Source organism: Sciurus carolinensis, chromosome 9, assembly GCF_902686445.1.
Source record: "Sciurus carolinensis chromosome 9, mSciCar1.2, whole genome shotgun sequence".
Classification (NCBI taxonomy): Eukaryota; Metazoa; Chordata; class Mammalia; order Rodentia; family Sciuridae; genus Sciurus; species Sciurus carolinensis.
In genome coordinates, this window is record NC_062221.1 from 109,875,463 (window position 1) to 109,900,598 (window position 25,136).

General features: G+C 33.8%; 1 protein-coding gene across 4 annotated transcripts in view; it reads left to right on the top strand.

Moving 5' to 3' along the window:
* The window catches only part of Robo1 (roundabout guidance receptor 1), a 373,106-nt gene that overhangs the window by 68,272 nt on the left and 279,698 nt on the right, over nucleotides 1-25,136 (top strand). For all 4 annotated transcript variants that reach the window (XM_047564416.1, XM_047564418.1, XM_047564420.1 and 1 more), the window contains exon 2: nucleotides 955-1,281. In XM_047564416.1, coding sequence (XP_047420372.1) covers nucleotides 955-1,281 — 327 coding nt within the window. The remainder of the gene's footprint in view (nucleotides 1-954; nucleotides 1,282-25,136) is intronic.

Sequence of the window (25,136 nt, forward strand, 5' to 3'; positions counted from 1 at the left end):
AGAAATAAGATAGATGTATTGAAAAATATGAAACATGAATCCTGTTTGTGAGATTATAATATCATTTGAAAAATAAGGCACAGAGACAAAATATATTTAAATGATATATACACATAGACCTTCATTTTTTAAAATTGTTTTAGTTGTAGGTAGACACAATACCTTTATTTTGTTTATTTATTTTTATGTGGTGCTGAGGATCGAACCCAGTGCCTCATACATGCTAGGCAAGAGCTCTACCACTGAGCCACAACCCCAGCCCCATTGACTTTCATTTCTTAAGTACTGTATAAAGTTCAGAATGCAGCTCCTTATCCAATATTCTTTTCCATTAATATTTATTTATTCGAACTCAATTATTTAATATTCAAATATTAACATAATAATGAAATAAATTTATTGATTATAGCTCTGGGGAATACTTATGTGTATATGTATACACACAATTTTTATTATTTAGGAAGAGATAAGAGTCTATATGAATGAGTTTTATTGTATTTGAATATAAATGTTCATTTGTGTACAGCACGTTTTGTTAAAAGAGTCTTAGTTGATGATAGTTAAAAAGGAGATGCCAGGAAGACACAGCATTATTTGAAATGCTCAGGAAGCTATTTAGCAGTTCTCTGACAGGTTTCTCTGCAAAAGCAGGCACTGTGCATGGTATAAACAATGTGATGGGCTCTGAAATGATTCATGGGCAGGGATTTGGAAGGCAGACAGGATTTGTACAAGTGAAGTGTAAGCAAGAGAACTTTCTAAGTGGAGGGTCTAAAGAATTCAGGATTTGCAAGGTGCAGTCAAAGTGGATACCAGAAGGATTAGTTAGTAAATAGGGTAGGAAGGGTAGGTCAACATGAGGTAGTGTTTAAACAGCAGTGTTAAAACTTTTGAAATAAGGCTTTTAACTGTCCTTGAGTGAGATAGCAAGATATTTTGTCTGTTCTTTTGCAGGCTCCCGTCTTCGCCAGGAAGATTTTCCACCTCGCATTGTTGAACACCCGTCAGACCTAATTGTCTCAAAAGGAGAACCTGCAACTCTGAACTGTAAAGCTGAAGGCCGCCCCACACCCACTATTGAATGGTACAAAGGTGGGGAAAGAGTGGAGACAGACAAAGATGACCCTCGCTCACACCGAATGTTGCTGCCAAGTGGATCTTTATTTTTCTTACGTATAGTACATGGACGAAAAAGTAGACCTGACGAAGGGGTCTACGTGTGCGTGGCAAGGAATTACCTCGGAGAGGCTGTGAGTCACAACGCATCGCTGGAGGTGGCAAGTAAGTAAGATGGGCTTTCTGTGTTTGACAGGGGGCGTGGCCAAGTAATGATAATGGCAATGAAAGATTGAGCACGTGCAATAGGCTTTACTTGAGGACTATCTGTACTTTTATATCTGAATGAAACCTTGTTTTAAAATTTTCTTTATTTCTCATCTTAGTTATTAAAGCTAGATTGAGGTTTGCACATGTAGTTGTTGAACCTTTTGACTTTTGATTTGAAAATGTTTTCTGTTACCATTTTCACTCAACTTGTCTTATTCCCTTCTTTGTTACTTCTAAATATTGTGAACATAAGAATGTGACTAGTATAGCATAAGAATAGTATAACATTTTAAAAATTTGTCTTTGTTGGAAGAATTACTTACGACTTGTAATATAAGGTATGGTTTTAGACTATTTCTAATTCTTAGAAGTATATTATACTTCTGTTAATGCTAAATCTAGAAAAGTCTATTTATAGGTTTCATACTTGGCTACTGTAATGAAGGGTCAAAAAACGGTGTATGTAGTCCTCAAGTGTGCTTTGGTTTATTTACATGAATACCAAATGCACCTTGTTTGAAATCATCTCAAGAGAAATATGTTGACTAATGATTAAATCATTATATCTAGAGTCTAGATGTGTATTGTATTTGAATAAGAACTGGACTTCTCTTATTTTCTATGTATATTTAAGAGGTAGCCAATATATTTTATTTTCCTTGAAAAAATTCTGGTGTATCTATATGACAAAAATTGAGAATTTCTGTATAGGGATTGGAGAGACAAAATGAAATTAAATTTAATTCCTTTCAACTGCATATGTAACGGTATTCACAACTGTGCATATATTTATATATATTTTCCAAGATGATTAATATTTTCATATAATTTATGTTGAACATTTAAATTATAAAATTGGTTTTCATAGTCTCTAGCATTTAAATGTAACTTGAATATATAGAATCATAAATAATTATAAAATTATAGACATGGAAAAGAATTTAGAGATAAATATTCCAGCTCAATTGTATTATAAGTGTGGAATCAACCCCAGAGTGTTTAAATGATTTGATCATCTTCACAAAGTCATGTAGTACTTACATCTTTGCAAAGTCATGTAGTCATGTAGTGCTTGCAGAATGTCAAAGATGTCTGATATGAGCATAAAATAAAATTAGAATAATAAAATAACCATTTTAAACCTTATCAAAACTAGCCATTCACATTTTTTGAATATTTTCTGGAAACTAGGATTTGCATTTCACTCTCTTTTTGTATTGCCTTGACTCTCCCTGAAGTCTTAGAATGAAATCAGCAAGGTGTATGAAAGCTATCATGACAATGGAAGGATATTTTGCTTGTGCTATTTTTTTAAAGCCCCTTTAAATGTAGCCCAAGCAAAAGAAGTATAAGTGTGTTCAACCCATTTTTAAATAACATCTGTTTGATAGAGTTATCTTTCAGTTTTAAGATACTGGCACCTTTGTAACATTTGACTTATTTCTGTTTAGCAGTTCTTTGCAGAGGCAAAATTAATTTAGTTCTTAAAAACAAATTTAGAGAATCAGGAAAGTTGATATAGAACACCTCGGCCAGGTCTAATTTTTGGTAGGTAAGAAACTGAAGACTAAAGGGAAAATCAAAATGATTGTGCTCTGGAATTATAATTTCTTATAAATGAAGTGTGTGTCAACAGGAATAGCAGAAATCATCTGGTGTTTCTGGATTACTTCCTGCTCTTTTCACATTCTTATCATTGTCTGGATTTTAAGAAGGAAGTTATAGGTTTGAACAGGTTTAAATGCTCACCTTCCAGATCTGTTTTCAAAACACCTTTAGTTTCACCCTCATGATCAAGATACCCTTCATGCACTAAGATTTAGACAGCTGACTTTTCTGATCTGGCTTTTGTGTAGGTATTTTAAAGATACTATTAGTTTCCAGTTAAGTCCTTTCTAAGGTAGACATTTCATTACCTTGAGAAGCCATTATGTGAAAAGCTGTCCAGTCCTCCTCAACAAATGCACAATCAGAATTGAAACCAGACACAAGAGCATTATATCACTTTTACCAGCAAAATATTCAAAGACAGAGCACCTTTATGCATAATTCACAGATTTTAGCATGATGTTCATCATTATGTTCTCAAAATGTTTTCCAGCTCCAGAGGAAAAAAATGATAATTTACTGAGGCTGGCCTTGAGTTTATGATTTTTTTACCTCAGCCTCCCAAGTTGCTGAAATTATATGTGTGCACTGCCACACCCAGCTAATTTACTGAATAAAATTTAATATAGAACTTTTAAAGTTTTTAAACATAACAGTAACAACTGCCATATCTATAAAAAGGAGAAATGCATAGATAATATATATTTATCAAGTGTAGTTTGGTTAATTAGGGTAGTTTGATGACAAGTATCCTTATTAAAGATAATAATTTGAAAGCCTAAAAAAGTTTAAGGAGCATTTGCTTTGAATAATTTTTATGCTAGTTTAATTGCAATAAATAGAAACATTTTTATTTGCATGAGATGTGAATTTGATACAAGTTTATGGGAAAAAATACTCAGCAGTTTAAAAGGTTTTTGTGTCTTTAAAAAGTTAGAAATGATTATTTAGTAAATGTATGCTTCAATTTGCTATAAATAGATATGTAGCAATTTAATTCACTATATTTCAGTTAATTTATGTATTAATTTATTTGTGGTACTAGGGATTGAACCCAGGGATGCTCTACCACTTTATCTGCAACCCTTTGTACTTTTGATTTTGAGAAAAGTCTTGTTAAGTTGCCCAGGCTGGCCTTGAACTTGTGATCCTCCTGCTTATATCTGAGAATGGAGGCATGTGCCACCCTGCCTAACTTAGTTATTAATTTTAAGCAATGAGTTCTGCTCATTCTCCATTTTTAGGATTTTTTTGTCCTAAAACCTAAAGTAGCCATTCGTATGTTTTGTAAATAAGTAAGATGGCAGCAAGGGGAAAGCATGGGCCATATTTCTAAAAGATAAACCTGCAAAATATGGTTATAGTTTGGGTTTTATTTTTTCCTGGAGAATATACTACTTGATTTTTTTTTTTTCTTAGTTTAGGTACCAGAAGTTCAATAAGAACTATTCTTCCATTCCCCAAGGCTCAGACACAGGAAGACAAAGATTGCATCTAATTTTGTAGTGACTCTGTAGCCCCAAGTGATAGCATTAACAAAAGTGTCTTGAGGCAACACAGGTTTCACAGTGCAGTTGTTGGTAATGCTTTTAAAAACATTTATCTGTGTTTTACTTGCATTTAAACCAAGTTTTACAGCTGTAACAACAACTGGATTGCTTGGTTCCTAATAATTGTCAGTCTCTCAAACTTTCAAAAAAAAGGATGTGGAATGCCATTTAAAATTCTTATTTCTATAGAGAAATGATAATATTCTTGTATATTATGTAATGTTTAAATGGGAACAATGCAGCTAGAGATTGTATTTATCAGTTACCTTTAGGATTGCTTATTTTTATTTTCATTTACATTACATTTTTAACCAGGGTCTTGCAGAGTATTGACCAATATTTTGGTGCTTATCCTTATTACCATGTGGTAAAAACTGCCTTCCTTGTTCTTAAAAACTGAAATTTGATGCAGGTAAACTCATTTCATGTTATTATAAAGTCTTAAAACTTGAATGTTAAGAAATGTTTAGTAGTTTTTATTTCCAATATCTATACCTGGAAATTTTGGTGGTTTGGTTTTATAAAGGAAAAAAAAAAAATCTCTAACCACAAATGTGTTATTTTAAAAATTTGTTTTTCCATTATTATTTTTCTTTGCAAATGAAGAATGACATATTTTGATAGGGATATTTAATTATGTAATTTAGAAATCATTGCTGTTTCTAGATTTAGGAAAACTCACTGTGTCTAACTGAGTTTCAAACTTAGGTTTCTTTAAAGATCTTGCAGAGCAGTCTTTTATTAGAGCATTATAGTTTTACATACATAGCAGTCTTCTTACTTATTTTGGATTGTCTATGACATGTTTTATTGATCAATTCTCCTATACTGAATAACACCAATTATTAAGTTTATGTTATTCCTGGCACAAATTAATAGCACAGTTCTTTGACACAGCTTATATTTAATAAGTAATTTGATGTTAGATAATTATGTTGAATTTTATGGAAAATTAATTTGAACCCTGATCTTCAAGTTTTCCATTGTAGGATGTGGCTTCTCTTTGTCACCTGGTAAGCAGTGTAGTCAACATATGGCTATTTGTATCCCATTTAAGCTTTTTTCTCCTGAAGAAGACAAATTCCCTTCAGAATAGGCAGACATTTGCTGATCTTCTATGCACCAAATCTATAGAAGAACTATTTTTCCTGGAAAAAATTTGTTTCGTTAGTTAATCAAAGATTGTCTTTCTAGACTTTCTTTATTGGGGTGCTCTTTTTTTAAACCATCATTACTTTGAGGTAAAATGTTGTATTTTGAAGGCGTGTTCTGTACTGTTTTCAATACATGATGATCTTTTGTTTTGTTTTGTTTTGTTTTGTTTTTGCAGTGCTGGGTGTTGTTTTTAAAGGACGGTTCTCAAAGTGTTTTGGAATTCGTATTGTCCTATTATCCTCACTTAGGTAAAATGAGAAAGTGAGCTGAACATGTATGCTAAATAGACATGTTTACCTGGGTATAATGCAGTGTGTTTTCAAAATCTAGTCCATAGTATATGGAAACTGTCCTCTGGAATGAAAAGGGTCAGATGAGATGAGGTGAAAATGAAATATGTCATTATATTTTAAATTACTTGAGAGAGAGAGAGAGAGAGAGTGTGTGTCTGTATGTTTGTGTGTAGCACCATAGGAAGGAAGATCTGTTTAGTATCATACAGCAGATCAGTGATGGAATGAAAACTGGAACTCAAGGTTCCCATATTGAGATTGGGATAGATAAGAATCCCTGAGTTCTGTGGTATTAGCTCCAGAGCTTAGAAATACCTTGTGAAATTAGATGTTTTTTGGTTACATCATAGAATTATTATGTACTTGTATGTGTGTATTTACATAAACAGGTACATGTTCTATGATAGACTTTTTATCTTTGAAATTGACCTGTTATATTGCATTTAAAAAAAAAAACTGTTTCCTTTACTTAATTTGTTTTATCTTTAAAAATGAACAACAACAATAACAACAACAAAAACCTGACCATTTTAAACACTCTGACCAGATTCTAAAACATTTTTATATATCACATTTTTTTTTTCAACATTCAAAGGAGGAATGTTAAAGAGTCATTTACTTTCTTTCTACTCTCTTGTACTTGTTTATCCCAAATTGATTCATAATTAAATGAAGTAATGTATGTGAAATATGTAGCACATAGTCACAATTAATAAGCCTAATTATTGTTGTTTTCACTATTTTTTTCTCCTTACCTCCACTGTGATCAGATAATACCAATTGAAGGATTATTTATACAAAGTATTTTACATGAAAGAGATCTGAAAGCTTCTGATTTCAAAAATGCTATCAACAGTGGTTCAATTTTGAATTCAGAACTTATTTGCTAACATACAGAAATTTAAATAAAAGGATTCAGTTATTGAATGTCCTTAAATTAATTTCTAATTAAGTGAAGTGTGTATTGGATATGCTAAATTCCATTTTGGATGGAATTGGTGGTATGGCAAAATTTTCCTTATATTTGGATACTCACTGGATAATGTAGGACATGCAGCTAGTATTAACTGAAATCACTTTTATTTCAGGAACAAATAAACACATTCATTTTTATAATGTTTATAGCCAGGATAGCATTCAAATTTAAAAAAAAAATATGTATGTTCATTAAGTGAAGAAGCAAAAAGAATAATTCTTTGTTTATGGTTTTATAACAAACTCTTAAGATTTCTGTTAGGTTTGTCGTTATTTTACATCTTAAGTGACTAAGAAACAAAAATCAGGAAAAAATCGTGAAATCTTAATAATGATATAAATAATTAGCAGTCCATGGACCAGTTCTCATATTCAAATATCAGTCTTAAGTTCTGTTATAAATAGGAGTAGAATGTTCTCTCTTCCAATAAATGTAGTGTGAATTCTGTACTTGCTGGGAAAAGGAAGAGTAGTATCTTTGGATACTGCATTAAGAGAGAAGAGAGTTGTCATTTTCTTTTGAAAGCCTGTACAAATTCTCCTTCTAATTTTGGGATTTTACCTTTCAAAGAGTAGTTGTGAAATATAAAAACAGAAACTCACTTTCCACAGTTCACATGGGAAATGATTGTGGCAACAGGCATAAACAGAAAGTTGGAGTTTTATAATGGATGTTTCAATAGGAAAGGGCAACTTTGCTGACCATTTCAATGTGTTAGAGGACATGATGGTGTTAGAGAATGTACTATGTATTCTGGCAATTAGTAGTCATCAGGTTATATTACATTTTTAACTGCTCTTAAACAGTAGATTATAGATTCAAGTGTGTTTGGGTGATTGATTTTTTTGGTGGTATTTGGGATTGAATCCAGGGCCCACTACCACTGAGGTACATCCCCAGTCCTTTTTATTTTGAGACAAGTTCTCCCTAAGTAGCTGAGGCTGACCTCAAACTTAGGATCCTCCTGCCTCAACCATCCCAAGTAGCTGGGATTACAGACTTGCTCCACCACACTCAACCTTGGCTTATAATCTTTTATTGTTTTTATTTTTTTCACATGCCTATGACAAATTTCTAGAACAATCTTAGATTACATTATATATTTTCCATTCTTCTAATCATAGGTTAAAGAAGATGATTAATTAATTTACACAGAAAATTTTTGTAAGTAACTTCCAAAAATCATACTTTATTGTGAGAAATGATGTATGTTCATTATACAACATTTTTGTTTGCTTGTTTTGTGGTGCTGGGATTTGAACCCAGGACCTTGTGCACAGTAGGCATGTTGTTATGGTTTAGATGTGATGTCCCCCAAAAACTCACAGGTGAGACATTGCAAGTAGGTCTGGAGGAGAAATGATTGGGTTATAGCTTTGACCTAATCAGTTAATTAATCCCTAATGGGATTAACTGGGTGGTAACTGGAGGCAGGTGGGATGTGGTTGGAAGAAGTGGGTCATTGGGGGTGGGGCTACAGAGTGTGTATTTTCTATCTGGAGGGTGGAGTCTTTCTCTCTGCTTTCTGATCATCATGTGAGCAGCGTCCCTCCACTACACTCTTCCACCGTGATTTCTGCCTCACCTTGAGCCCAGAGAAATGGAGCCTGCTGTATGTGGATTGAGACCTCTGAAACTGTGAGCCCCCCAATAAACTTTTTCTCCTCCAAAGTTGTTCTGGTTGGGTCTTTTAGTGACACCAGTGAAAAAGCTGACTAAAACACACTGCTTTACCAATGAGCTCCATGCCCATACAGAATATTTTCAATATATATAACTATACGTGGACTTTAACTACACAAGGGGTTGCTGCAGTTGAAGTTTTGAGGGATATCCTTCTCATCTCCCCCCCCCCCCCCCCATGTGCCACACTCAGAATGATCCATAGAAGCAGATATTCTCTATGGATTCCTTCTCTATGGGTTTCTCTCTTTTCTTTCTTTCTTCTTTCTTTCTTTCTTTCTTTCTTTCTTTCTTTCTTTCTTTCTTTCTTTCCTTTTCTTTTCTTTCTTTCCTTCTTTCTTTCTTCTTTTCTTCCTTTCTTCCTTTCTTTCTTTCTTTTCCTGTGGAGCTGAGGATCCAAACAAGGGACTGGGTATGCCAGGTAGGTACTCTACCACAGAGCTACAACCTCAGCCCTCAGTCTTTTCTTAATGACCAAAACAGGCTTGGATATGTTGGCACACATGACATAATCAGCTCTGTTACAGAGACTACATGGAAAAGCTTAGCTTTCCACTCTGGCTGTTACAAGGCAGTGGCTACCTGCAGAATATTACTAGATCTACTGTCTGGGAACAGATTCAATCCAGTAATCTTGGGGTTAAAGGTGACATAATCCATTATGAGTCTCATGAGCTATTTCTTTTATTTTTTTTTCCCAAAAAATAAATGATATTCATGCATGCTGAAAAGTAGTACGATGATTATTTCAACACTAGTTGATACTTAGATATAAAGCCCCTTGAGGCTTCCAGAAAATCAAATCAGTATTTTGTTATTTATGAGAAATTCTTGGCAGTGTCTCTTTGTATCAACAGTACTGTCTTTAAAACCTAATAAAACAAGAAGGTGGATCTGGTTATCTCTCAGATCTTATCATCAGGTCCCCTGTTCTCTTAATCCTCCTAATTTATTTGTGATTTAATGCATAGAGTAACTTGAGAATAATTTACATTTATTTTAATACTCACCTTTCAGTGATAAGTTTATTAAGAACATACTTAACTTTCTTAATGTAACTAATTCTAATGCAATGTACTTTAACTGAAGGTTTCATTACATATCAATTAATTTTTTTTAATTCAAACTTGCTTAGCCATAGGTTTGTCAGGTTAGAGCAGAACGCTGTTGAATGTCTTTGTAGGATGAAAGTTCTCCTCTTTGTTATACAGTGTGGGCAGCAACTTTTAAAAATGTCATGTTTAAAAGGGAAGCTATTAAATAAAAATATGAAAGCTACTGAAATGCAGCTTATCTTTACAAGGAAGTTTTTCATAAATGATTTTTCTAGGTCTTCTGTTTAGCTTATCTTTTCAGTAATGAATGAAAAAGAAGTGATTTTGGTCTTCAAAGACACTAGCATAGTTGGAAGAGGGGCAAATGTACTGAAAACAAGCAACTAACCATACAAATAAATACTTTCTCTTTAATTGTGACAAGTACCAGGAAGGAATGAGACCAAAGCTGAGAACTGAGTTACAGGTGAATATTACCAAGAAGGAAAGTTTAAAAAAAGATTCAGGATAAATGAACAGTACATTCAAAGAGTCAGGGGGAAATGATGGAGTTGTACATGTTTGAAGAAATGAGAGACAGTAAATACCCCTTAGGCAGTGGTAGAGATGACTTGATCTGATTTACATTTTAAAATATCCTTGTGGTACCCGAGTGTCACCCATGTAGAGAATGGGTTGCAGAATAATTGGAGGAGGAGGTCAGTTAGAAGGATATTGCAGTATTTCAGGCAGAAGTGTTGATGGTTTGAAGTTGGTAGTAATGGAGATGAAGAAAAAAGGGACACTTAGATTTGAGGACTAAATATTTGTTGAATTTTGAAGGGTGAGAAAGAAATTGAGATTTTGTAAGAACTGCAATTATTGGTGATGATAAGTTCCATCAATGAATAACTAAAATATGGTATACATAAAAAAGCGAATAGTACCCATAAAAAATGAATTCCAGTTATTTGCAACAAAATGAATGGAACTGGATGTTCTTATATTAAATGAAGCAAGTACAAACACAAAAAGACTAGTGTCATAAGATTTCGCCCATTTGTTGAAACTAAGAAGATCAATCTCATGGAAGCAACAAGTGAAATAGTATTCACTACACACTGGGAAGGACTGGGGGACAGAAAGAAATTAAAAGGCACCAAAACAGAGTTAGGAGGAACTAGTTCTGGTTTTATATAGCACAGTAAGTTAATTATTGGTTATAGTGATCTATGATATATTTAAAAATATCTTAAAAAGTGTACTCAGGTTCCCAACACATAGGAAAGATTAACGTTTGAGGAGATGGACATGTTTATTACCCTGATTTGATTATTACACATTGTGTGTGTATGTGTGTATATAAAAAATAATAATTGTACTGTACCCCATAAAAGATACAGATATTATATATAAAATAAAAATAAAAATTATGACAATAATAATTATTGTTATTGCAGTGCTGGGAATAGAACCCAGGTTCTGAGGCTTACTAGGCAAGTGTTCTACCACTAAGCTAAATCCTTATCCCCTCAAAAAATATTAAAAAAAAAAATGCAGCCTTAAGATACTATTTTCCTGAAGTTTTTTTAAATTCAAAGTTCTGGAATATTTGAGTGTCTGTTTTGGGGATAACATGACTCAGAGAACTTAGCTGACTTCTAGTAATACAAAAAGCCAAGTAAGTTATGTTTAGAATCTGATGTGCAGATTGGGTTCTCCTGGTGTAGTAACCTCTTCTGGGTAACATGGGACCCTAATGATTGGCTAATAGAAAATGAAGAGGTTTAAACTTCTTGACTGATATGAGACAATTCCTGTGTTGTGTGTTGTTTCCTAAAGGGATTTACTGAGGTGCTTGACCTGTTTTACAAATAGCAAATATAATTGCAAAATAGGACCTAGCAACCTTTTTGTGCTTTCTCCTTTTCTTTCTGAATTTGGAATAAAAGGCTCCAGATAATTATTTTGTAAAGCAGTTGTTTTGCCCTCTCTTGTATTTTGCCAGTAATTTTTGCATTATATGTAGAGCCATTGTCATAGTAAGGTACAGTTACATTTAATGAAGTAAATTTGACGAGAAATTAAAGGAAAATGAAATCACAGTAATGCTTTAAATTTTATATTGTAATCTTAAACTGTGCTGTGTGGTGGATGAAATAAAAACTGAAGGAAAAAAAGCTCAGTTAAAATATGGTGTAGAAAGTCAGTAGAAATATAAATGATGCAATAATGAAGCAATATAGGGATGACACAGAAGATTCTGTATGAATAGTTTGTTGTCCAGCAGTGCAGTGGCTGCAAGCTCAGGTGTGGGCAGAACTGATGGTACTTCTGGCAGAAAGTGGAGTTTGCTGTTTAAAATATGCTTCATGGACCAGCAGCATTAGCATCACCTGAAGCATGTGAGAAATTGGAATGTTGGATCTCATTCCAAGCAAATCAGACCTTGTATTTTAACAATATTCCACGGTGATTCTTATGCAAATTTGATTGAGTTGCGCTGGTGTACACTGGTTCTTCATTGGCATCAGCTTTCAGAGGACATTTTGGAAATTTAAGCAAAATTTTAGTGTAGTCTGGAATCTTAAACGGGACATCATAGATCTCTGTTGTTCCCTGAGAGCCAAACATAGCCTTTTGGAATGTGAGCACAATGTGGTAGATTTTTGAGAGAAGCCCATTAAACATTGTTGGTAAATGATCCTGGACTTATAAAACCTTGAGGAGTTGGGAGGAGTGTGGGGTGGGTGGGACTTGTAAGAGATTGGTAGGGACAGCAGATTAGGGGCAGAAATGGAGAGACTCACAGAGAAAAGCACAAGTGAAATGGAAGAAGAGGAAGATCACCAAAGTAACAAAGGGGGATCTGGGAATAGAAAGACAGAACTGGGTAGGTTCAGGGCAGTGAGGGAGGGAGACAGAGAAAGGCAAGCACCTCTCTGAGGAGATACAGATAGGGTAGGAATCCAGCTTGGAAAAAAGAGAAATACATTTTCCCAGATGGAGAAAATAGTTCCTCTGTACAGACAATGATAAATAAGGTTGAGATAATTACAGTTCACTGGATGTTAAGCAGAATATAAGGTGTTCAAAACTTCATTAATATCCATATCACTGTTTATCAGGAAAAGTAACATGGGGAAATTATCTTAGGTGTTTTTAAGTAAATCCATGAAAGCCTATATTTACTTAGTGTAATCCAGAAATGAAATGCTGGATTCCTTTATTTACTTTACTAGAATGAAAACTGTAAGAAAAGTCTGCTTGATTAATAAGCACAGAACCATGCTAAAAGGGTCATTTGGAAGTCATTTAATCTGTCCTTCTGATTTTTAGTTTAAATTGTCTGAAGATAATTTGTTGTAGTAAAAGAGATTCAGAATAAAAGATTATCTAGCCACTGTCATCAATATAACTTTTATGCACTAGTGTATGTTAACACAGAGTTATTACTTTAATTTACTTAAATCTTGTGCTGCAGTCTAAATTCTTTCACTTGTACATTTTAAGTGATAACAGAGAACAACTATTCTTCATATGGCTACTCATATGTTTGAAGGTCGTTATTAGGGACCTAATTTTTAATAAAGTATTTCTGATATTTAAGTTCTTGAGCATAATAAAGCAGTTTCTAATCTCAGTCTCTTAGTCTCCAAAGTGGAAATTGTAGCTTTAGTCACATTTTAAGTTGCATCGTATTTAACCTCAGTTTAAATTGAAGGTTTAATAGTGCATATGACATTTTACACTTGTCAAGAGAAATAAAAGTTTATGATCTTATTTAGTATGCCTGAATGAGGGCATTTTTAATCTTACCTAGTCAATGATGGAGCAAAATTTAAAATAAAAGCCAGAAAGTTAAAAAGAAAATGAGAAAAGACAACTCTCCCCTAAAAAGATTTATAGTTTCAGTGTCTCATCTTCGAGCACCCCGTAGGTCTTCACCAGATAATAATGCACTCTGTATAGATTGAGTCACCTTAAGTCATTTTTTTAAAAAAAAATTTCAATTATTATCACAGACACAAGAAAAGTGGATTAGGAGCCTGCATTTGATATGGAAGGGCATTTAGGATATTTGTATCATGTTAACTCAGCATTTGTCATGGTTTGCCCAAGTGGCTTCACTTAGTTCTCAAATGAAAGTGAGTGCAGGTTGTAATTTTATTAAACCTTTCTTAAGGGAATTCTTGGAAAACATGATTTATCATAGTTTCCTTTGGGATCTTCCTCTGGGAAGAAAGCAGAGATGAACCAAATCTGATGGGAGAAAGGAAATATTTATGTGGCCAGTGCATTGAGAACCTGTGAGCACTTACTTTCTCCCTGTGACTCTCTTCTTTTGCCTAAATCCCCCAAAGAACCTTAAAATCCTGTGTTCACTCTGTAACACTGGTGGGCAATAAAGTCAATTCTTTAACATTTTTCTCTTTCTTTTTTTGTTTTTAAAAAATTAATTACCACTTAGGTCTCTATGCTTTTGTATGAAATGGGTTCTCTGAGGACCAGGTTGGTTATGATTTTTAAGGCCTCCCTCAGAATTTTAGTTGTCAGTGCCAGTTAAATAATAATATATTTCATATGACCTTTTCTAAGACAGTTTTCATTTTGTTTTAGTAAAATGGGTTTTCTTTAACTCTCTCTAATGGTTGGCTCTTATTTGTAGAAGATGTTATGGGAACTCTTCATAGGTAGATACAATTGATTCTGTCATTAAGTTAAATACTGCTTCTAAGAAACTCAATAAATGTTCATTTAGCATAGCCCTATGGTTTTACTCTCTGTGTATAATGTTTATTCTATTTATCTCACAGAGGTGTAGGAATGTGCTCTCATTTGAATATGGGCTGTCCTCCAAAGGCCCAGGTGTTAAATGCTTATTTCTCAGCCTGTGACACTGCGGGGAGGTGGTGGAACCTTTAAGGGGTGGGGCCTCATGGAAGCTAGGTCATTAAAGGAGTACCCTTAAAGGGAATTTTGAGACCCTAGTCCCTTCCTTTTTGTCTCTTTGCTCCTGACTGCCAGGGACTGAACAGCTTCCTCTGCCATTTGTACTGTGCTACCATAGGACTCAAGCAACAGTGGATTGAAACCTCTGAAACCATGAGCCAAAATAAACCATTCCTCCTTTTAAATTGTTTTTGTTGTTGTTAAAGGTATTTTGATTTAGTTATGGGAAGTTGGCTAACACAGAAGGACTACGTAAGTGGATGCATATAAACTATTGAGAAATGTGCCTGGCAGATAGCAATCTCCATGCATAAATGGTACCTATTATACCATCTGCTAGTTCCTGTGCCTCACACGTTATTGATTCTTTCCTTATCTTTTGTCCCAAAGAACATCTCTCTTCATTTGAGGAAGGCAAATACTGAAAAACTAAATCCCATATATGTTTACATTTTGAATGATCTTTCAGTTGCCAGGGTCAGTCATCTTTTCAAACATAGGTGGATTTAAAATCCACATAAATATTTCTGAAACAATATACATGCTTTACTTATCATTACATACCCTGCCTTTTATGACAAATATAATCTTGATTGTTTGTAAAGCTATTGTTACTGATGTCATTAGCATTTCAATAATTCATTGTGGCCTTTCTTAAAATATATTCCAATGTAAAAGATTTTCTTGGACTATTAAAAAATAATTTATAAAATACATCTTTAAACTTTTAAACTTACCTATTTTCTATAAGATTTCAGAGTTCAAAAAATTAACTAATGATGTGGAACACAAGTAGATTTAAATTTTTGTGATTCCCACACTTCCATGAACTACAAAAATACTTTAGATAGTCTGACTAGTTTTCTGAGAACACATTTTCAATAACATCCATATTTTGTGCTTTGTAGGAGGAATGAGCTTGCTTATGTCAGGAATAGGCATGTGATTATCTTCATCATTTTTTTGTCTGAAGAATTTCAGAGTAAGAACAGGATATACTAATCTGTTTCCATTTTGTCTTCTGGTTATGTTTTCTTTTGGCCATTGACCTATTGAAGGACATTCAGGAATCCATTCGAGATTCCAAAGATAGGCAGTTCAAATATGGTTCTTTACCAAAACTTTGCCAAGAGATCCTTAGCACTAGGTGGGTCTTACCCTTCTCTTTTATCAGTATCCTGTTGTTTGTAATTACTTGACTTTAGCTTTCTAAATTTTGCCTTTTATAATGAACATGATTTACCTCTTTCAAGCATTTTATATATTCAGCCTTCTTTGTGAAGTATTTGCTTTCCCAGAATATCATGGCACTCAGCTTTATCATGTGTATGCAACCAAACCTTTATTAGGTTTGCATGTAACCAAAGTCAAGCAATTTAACCAAATGGACATAAATTTGATTGTGGAAATAGACCATATGAAATATAGTGGCTCTATATGATTTTCCCCTTATTTATCTGACTGAGCCTTTCTTGGTTGACAGCTAAGTTGTTTAAGTATCTTGGGAATTTGTTGTTTTTTCTCTATGATTTTCCATGTATAACCACACCTACCTCCTTGGATTCATCAACCAACTTTATCTTGATTTACCCCAGGTCTCTTATCTCTAGCCCAGATTTCTACACTCAGCTCCATTTGAAAATCATGGTAGCACTTCCAGGTCAAATGTTCAAAATGAGACTTACCATCTTATGTGTCATCTCTGCCTTTCCTCTGTTGCTTCCTGACTATGAAAGGCACCACCATTTAGCCCTCCAAACCAGAAACCTGAGATGGATTCTTCCCTCCTTGTCTATCTCTATACATCAGTTGATCAGGTCTTGGCTGATGTTGTTTTCCTAAATTGCTTTAGAATCTTTCCATTTATCTCCATCTCTTTTGTTGTTTTCCTAATTAGAATCACCATGCTTTCTCACCTAGATAACTATAATACTCTTAAGAGAAATCTTACTTTGACTTTCCATCTTTCTCAAACCAATACTATATCGTACAGTACTCTGTAGTGATGCTGGGCTTTAAAGTTCCTGGTCAGTCATGAGATCAGCAGGGTAAACAACAAAGGCTCTGCAGTATGCTCTGTTGCTAATCTTATGATGTTTGGTAGGTTACATGTACTAAATGCACTTTAACCTTGCAGTGTTGACCATTTAAGATGGGTTTATCTGGACATAACCCCCATCATAAGTCAAGGAGCATTTATACAACATTATATTATTTAACACAATAGTTCTACCAGTAGCTCATATTATAGAATTTAATGTATCTTAAGTAGAATGAAATCATGTTTTCAAGTTTATAGCAGATAACAGATACTATGCATTAGTATAAGAAAAATATATTGATTTATGTCAATGGAACTAAGCATCATGCTTTCCCTAAATCATTAGATGACCTAAGCAGAAAGAACTGTTCATTAACATTTATAGTTAAATGTATAGTGTAATAGATTATCTCAATGTTTGTTTTAATAATCTAAGATATACTGCTTAGGTAAATTAATAGATTAAAATATGATTTATCTTAAAATATTTTAATAGAAATATTTAAAATCTAAATATTTTAGCAAATATATGTTATATACTTAAGATTTTAAATATTTATTATATTTAGAATACCATTTTGCTTTTTCCTAAAGTAAAATGTAAAGTCCAGAAACTAGAAAGTCAAGTCTTCATAGTGATCCCTACTTCTGTGAGTTGGTTACACAGATGAAAACCATCTTCTAAGCTATAATGGTTAATCTTAGGGGAGGTAGGAAAGAAAGTTAATTTGGTTGAGATTTTTTTTCCCGGTTTTAAAAGAAGTTTATTGATGATAATGCTAGAAAACACACACACACACACACACACACACACACACACACAAATTGAGGAAATATTTACAGATTCAACTGTTACAGATTCATCTTCAGCTCTGTTATGGTTTAAATGTAAGGTGTCCCTCAAACGCTCATGTGTAAGACATTGAAAGAAAGTTTACAGGTGCATGATCGGGTTATGAAAATCTGAACCTAATCAGTGAATTCATCCATGGATAGGTATTAACTGGGTGGTAACTGTAGGCTGGTAAGTTGGCCTGCTGAGGAGGTGAGTACTGGGGGAATGCCTTTGGGGTTCATATTCTGTCCCTGGTGAGTGAACACTGTTTCCTGTTGATGCTCTGACCTATTTCCTCCCCCACAGCCTTCACCATGTTCTGCCTCACTGTAGGCCCAGAGCAATGGAGTTGGCTATCTATGAACTGAGACCTTTGAAACTGTGAGCACCAAGTAAACTTTTCTTCTTCTACATTGTTCTTGTCAGGTCTTTTAGTCACACTGATGCAAAAGCTGACTAAAGCAAGTACATTTGTGTTTTTCAATATGTTAAGAATGTCAGATCCAAATATTCTTCTAGTTTTTAAAAAATAGGGTTGAAGTATATGATTCATTCATGAAATTTTGGGTGGAGAAAATATGAACAAAGGAATCCCTCCCTCTCTAACCTTGCCCTGGAATGCAACAATTACTGTGATAATTACCTCTATGTTATCATAGGTTGCTTTATCTTCTAAATAATTTATACCTTAGTTTGCTTTTGTCCTTTAAAATGTCAAGGCATGAAATTGATTAGGAGTAATTGTACCTTTGATTAATATTTAATTCAAAATTATTTTACAGCCTCAAGTGTATATGCGGCTCTGTCACACTTAGAATGTTAAGTGTATATAAGAAAACTTGATATACTCCCTTTTTTTGTATTTTAAATTCACCATTTTTTCAGAGCTATATGTGGTATTTTATAATGTGTATGTGTATTATATATATATGTGAATGCATGTGTGCATATATATTTATATATATGTATGTATAATTTTTTCTTTGGGTGTTCACTAACAGAATTGATTGGACTTAGAAAGCATTATTTTTCTCCAAGGAGTTCAGTCATATCCCCATTAAAATACATATACTTTTTGATATGTAACTCTTATAAAAATAAATATTAACCAATTTGAAAATTTGTTATAAATTCCAAAGAAAATAAGTCAAGTCCCCCCTTGAGGGATGACCTTGACAGCTTTGTTCATATATCTCAGAGGAACTTGGGTAATCAACTCACAATGAAAACTGATGCTCCACAATGCTTATGCAGGTGTAGAGGCCAAAGGACTTCCTGGTGGGACGGATTTCCTAGGCAGTTTGAATTGATGATCAGGAGAGAGGAGTGACCTCTTCTGGAATATATGGCACCATCTCTTCCACTGCTTCCTTCTCACATCACACACACACACACCCATACACGCACACACACACACACACACACACACACTCACATACTCACACACACACACACCCTATCAGCATTTTGGTTTTTCACAAAGGCGGGGGCTACTATAGAGAAGCAGTGCACACATCACTCAATGCTTGCCATCTATTCAGCATGTCTCTGCCCAGTGGTAGCTGATGATTCTTTGTATAGTTCTGTGGCCACAGGGGAAGAGAAGGATATTATTCTCCTGCCATTTTACCAATAGTTTGCAACAAACAAACAAGCACCGATGAGATCATGTCAATGATTGCATAAATGTATTTTTCTACCATGGGTTTTCCTTCCTGGAATGTGTCAGTTCCACGAGAACAAGGACCTTGTCACTCTTGGTCACTGTTGATCTACCATGGTGCCAAGCAAAGAAAAAGTCCCCAAATTGTTTGGTGAATGAATGTTCTAGGAGCTTATCACTTGACATTGATTTCTTGGGCTTTTCATAGGGGCCGATAATGCTTCTTAACTAACTCTGTGACTTCATTTTCTTATCTATAAATTGACAATATAGTAATATTTGTTTTCTTACATAATACCTAATCGGATAACTATTGGAATATAATGTGGAATGGTCTGAGATAATCATTATGTAGATAAGAGACACAGTTGACTACTCGATGATGTCCTTAGAACTTCTGATAGTTATTATGGTTTTACAAAACTTAGTGCCTGAAAGAAATTCAGGCAGTGATTTTATAAAATAAATGGAGAGGGAGAAGGAAAGGAAGAGAAAGAGAGGGAAAGCAAGAGCAAGAGCTAGCTTTAAATTAAATTAGCTCTATCATGTCTGTGATCTTTAATTTAAAATTAGGCTATCTAACCTGGTGCTGTGGTGCATGCCTGTAATCCCAGCAACTCAGGAGGCTGAGACAGGAGGATTACAAGTTCAAGGCTGGCCTCAGAAACTTAAAGAGACCCTAGACAACTTAATGAAACCCTGTCTCAATATAATAAAACATAAAAAGGACTGGAGATCTGGGAATGTAACTTAGTGGTAAAGTGTACCTGACTTCAATCCCCAGTATCAAAAAAAAAAAAAAATACATGATAATAATTTAACTTAGGCTATTCTGTGATTTTCTTTTCTTTAAAATTATGCTTTTCCATAAGAATTTGTACATTTGAGGGGAGGGTACTGGGGACTACTGATCCACATTCCCAGCCCTATTTTGTATTTTATTTAGAGACAGAGTCTCACTGAGTTGCTTAGCACCTCACTGTTGCTGAGGCTGACTTTGAACTCAAGATCCTCCTGCCTCAGCCTCTGGAGCCACTGAGACTACAGGCATTTTTTGTTGCAGTTGTTAAGAGTGATTTTCATGTTTTAGCTTCAAGGGAGGGACCCAAGTGCCTGTCCAGGGTAAATTGGAGAGTGAGGGTAGGCCATGACCATTTGGGGCAAGGACCAAGCCTACTTCTAGAAAATACATTCCTCCGTGATTGACATTTTTGATAATATAGGGCTGAGGGAGTCAGTCCCTACAGAGTTTAGATTTTTGTTCTTTACTTTTTTAAGATCAACTTTAGCCCTAGATTTAAATTATTCTCCCAGCAATTATTCTTTTGACTGGCCTTATATCCCTTTAACCTGTAATCCTAGTATATCTTTTACATTTAATAGATGACTTGAGCCCTTTTCTGCTCTTATATGCATGCGTTTTTCTAGTACATAACAGCCATTTAACAAATTTAACCTCATGACAGATTTTGTTCTCTGTTTAAAAGGGTATCTTTGTGCCAGTGACCCACTACATATTTTATATACAAGCATACCTATTTATGTTTTGTTACGTAAAAGTTTTTTTTAATGTTTATTATGTTCCTAAAATTCTGACTTTTTAAAAGGTATGCTTATTTTGAGATCAAATTCATATTATTTCAAAGAAATTCCATTTGTGATATTTATTGGACTACAGGGAATCTCTCATTTCAGAATGACCTGTATTTCACTCAGTGTTTACAAAAACTGCTCATTAATCTGACATAAGGGGCTAATCAAACTGTGTAAGTATATTCTTGGATGTTTGAAGCTTTTTAAGAACCATAGAGAGAGTACTTATGTTATAGAAATTGTGTTTATGTATGTGGAAAATCACCACTGAAATTCAGAATGGACCCAAAGGAAGAATATTGAATTTTAAATATTCTAAATAACATAATTAATTTAGATCTATTTTATATTTGGTTTAGTCGGAGAAAATGATCCTTAGTAAAATCATATTATAGAATACTGTCTGAATTTTCTCAAGTTCTCAAAGAATTTGAGGTGAAGGTCATGGCAATAGGAACAATAACCAGTACTTTCTAAGGGTTTGCACTGGCTCACATTTTTTTTGTAATTGGTGCACATTAGTGATACTGAATGACGGGTTTCATGTGGCATATTCATAGACTGGCTTGTATTTATTAATTTAGTTAGTCCGTACAACTCAGTAAAGCAATTACTACTATCTTTGTTTTCAGAAATCAAGGTTTAGGTAGTTCAAATAAATTTTTCCATGCCCATATATAATAATAATAATTATAATGAGTATAATGATATTCACATATAAAAAATATAATATATTATTATATATTACTGTATTATTAATATCATATACACAAGTATATTATTTATTCATTATTTATTATTATTATTACTACTATTATTGTACTGGGGATCAAACCCAGAGGCACTCTACCACTGAGCTACATCCCCAGCACTTTTTGTTTTTATTTTGAGACAGTGTTTTGCTAAATTGCTCAGGTTGGCTTCGAACTTGGGATATTCCTGCCTCAGCCTCTGGAGTACATGGGATTACAGGTCTGTGCCACTGTGCTAGACTCCCTATGTTATTTTGCCTCTCACAGTTAATGAAATTCCCTGATCACGGAGGATTCTTAATTATGAATGGAAAATTTAAGTTCATTTTACACATGAGACAGTTACCTTCACACAAAATTTTGCCAAGGCATGACATATTTTATTTCTGTTGGGAAACTATTAAAACTATTAATACATATTAAAATATGTAACTTTTCACTTACATTCTCCTTTTTTTTCCCCCATCGGTCATTGACAAGAATCAGTAAAATGTTAATATTGTTTTGCACACAATTCCTTCTTACACATGAAACTCTTAACATTTTATCCTACCATAGGTAATTGGTTCCAGACCTGTATAGTTTGCATTTAAGATTAAGTTGTGGCATTGATATCTATGCACTATTGACAAATCAATTTATCAAAGGATTAGTATCCTCAAAAGCAGACTCCCCAATAAAATTTGAGATGGGATAAAAGGAAGAGGTAAATTGTTAGTTGGTTACTTTTCATTCTTTTGGCTCTTGTTGTCCTTTATTAAGACCTATAATTTTAACCTATATCAGTTTGCTTTCCTTAATGTATTCTGTAATGGTTAGACAGAGTGGATTTGGGTAAAGAAACTATTACATTGTATGGTCCCTTAAAAGAACATGATTGGGAAGATCACATCCAAAAGAGATCAGTGCAGGGGATCTTCTGCTGTGGAATACGTAATCTTTTAAGGTGTAGGTATTGACCTAGAAATTCACTGAGTAAATAGCCGAGAGGCAGTGAAACTTAAGTTGGCTCGCTTTGTGAATATGTAATCTTTCTCTTTTCTTCTATTGATGAAGTTATTCTTGTGTCATGTTCAGCTTTCGCTAAGGGTCATCTACATTGATTTTTACTTAATTTACCCTCATCCTTGATTTATTGAGTCAATACATTATTCTTCAACTATAAAACCTGACTTTCTTCATCTCTGGCTAGTAGGTTTTAGTGATGTCCTGGTATTTTCAGTCTGACCTTGCAGTATCCGACTAAGAAGATGTTTGGATTACCTTGTTCAGAGAATCTGGTCTGTTTCTGTGGGTTTACTTGGGTACTTGGGGCTCCTTACAGATGGTCATGTATAAAACCATTGAGAAAATCAAGCGTAAATTGACAATACAAAATGACATATATGTTGGAGGGTGGTAAACATAATTTACTTTGATATATGACAGTTTTAGAAATAACATGACAGTTTTAGACATATCCAGTTCAGTACATTGGTCTGGATAAAATATTTGTAATCATATAAAAAATCATGTTGATGTGGTGCTGGTCCTTTGCTCCAGAAAGAACCACTAAAAAGGATCAATAAATTGGTTACAGATATGTGTAGGAAAGAATTTGGATGCCCAGGTTAGGATAGCTGCCATCTCATGATTTTTTACAGTGGTGAGCACAGTGTTCTACATGAAGCTTTTTAATACTACTTCTTAATATTTAGGGGTATTTGGACTCAATGCTATGTGTATGCCTTCTGGCACCTTAAAAGGCAGCTGAGAAGATTAAGGAGAAGCTCAAGGTGACATTCAGAACTTGAGAGTGGAAAGGGTGAGTGGGTGGGAAAGGGATGGTTTATGGGTACAGGAGTGCATTTGCTTGGGAGAAGGGATTTTCTAATGTTTTATAACACGATAGGGTAACTGTTTGACAGTTACTTGTATATTTTAAAATAAATAGTAGAGAGGATTTTGAATGTACTCAAAAGGAAGTAATGATAAATATTTGACATGATGGATATGCCAGTTATCCTGATCATTGCATAATGTATATGTGTATTGAGATATCACACTGTACTCCATAAATATGTACATTTTTATTTAACTTTTGATACCAGGGATTGAACCCAGCGTTGCTTAATCACTGAGCCACATCTCCAGTCCTTTTTTATTTTTTATTTTGAGACAAGGTCTCCCTAAGTTGCTTAAGGCTGGCTTTGAATTTGGGATCCTCCTGCCTGAGCCTCCCGAGATGCTGGGATTATAGACATGCACCACTACATCTGGCTACTAAAATTTTTAAAAACCATATTAAAAAAAAAAAAGCTTGGAAAGTTCAAGAAAGAATGCTATGATCTAATTGAGCCAGTCTTTTATTTCTTTTGAATGCTTGACACCCTGACAAAGTTTTAAACACTGAGCAAATGTTGAGTTAGGAAAGACTGATGTAAACTACCATGAAACAAAAACCAGCAGTTGCCAAATAGAGACAGTGATTCATCTTTGTTAGAAGCATTAAATAGTTGAAATTTATACCTAGATATTGACGGCAATCCAGAAAGTAAATAGTTGACTCACGTTATGAAAATACAGTTTTCCTTTAACAGAAATTGCCATGTTTTCCACCTGAGAACCCTTTTCAGGTTACTTTTCCAAGTTGTTCTTCCATTATGGACAGTTTCAAACATTTCTTTTATTCCTTTGAACATTCTGCATCTTTTATGGGCCATGGGTATTCCTAAATACCTACATTTTTCTATCTCTATGGGCTTTTACTATTTTTCCTTTATGGATATGAATGTCATAAACATAATTTAACCTTATATCCCCAAATAAAAAAATTAGAATGGTTTTATGATTTGCCATAAGTGGTTATCATATGTATGTGTTCCTTTAATTTTAATTAAAAAATCTGATACCAATGGGTTTTTATGCTCACATTATTTATGCTTTGATATTTAATGCATTGTAAGTATTATTCTGCATCAATTAATGTGTACTGTAAAACTTTGAATGACGTAGAATTGTACAATATGTTTAAATATAAAATTCACAACAATGTGGGTTATGTCTTATAGTAGCTTCTGTTCTTAAATATTAATAAGAACTCACATAGTGAAGCAGAAAAACAATATTTTCTGAATGGAAGCTGAGAATTAGGATTAAAAGGGAATCTAATTATTTCCTTCTTGCTTGCTTTCTTGTTCGAATTCTTTGAATTAGAATTGTTAATAGGCCAGATGAATCTGTCTGAGATAAATCCTTCAAAACTGAGGCAATGATATGTCCCCTGAGAAATTATCTTATTGGGATATGGTTTGAGTTTTTGCCAGGGCTTCCTTAAAAATTCTGGATGCCTTTGGATATCTTGAGGCTGATGTGTTTAAGTTTTTTCTTAAATATGCCTCTTTTCTTCATTATAGCTGAAAAATCATGGAAATTCAGATTTTACAAAATGCGGTTGTATTTCTATATAAATCAGTGAATTTACTACTTTCAACAAATTACCTTGATATTTAAGATGGTATCACCAACAAACAGCCAAATCTGGATCATTTAGCTGAATTTTTTCTTATTATTGAAAATGCTTGTTATTTTTCTAAGAGAAGGTATCCCTTTTAATGGGAAATACTTGACTTATTTTTTAAAAAGTAAATAGCCATTTATTAAAGAAATTCTCACTATACAGATATTAATTATTA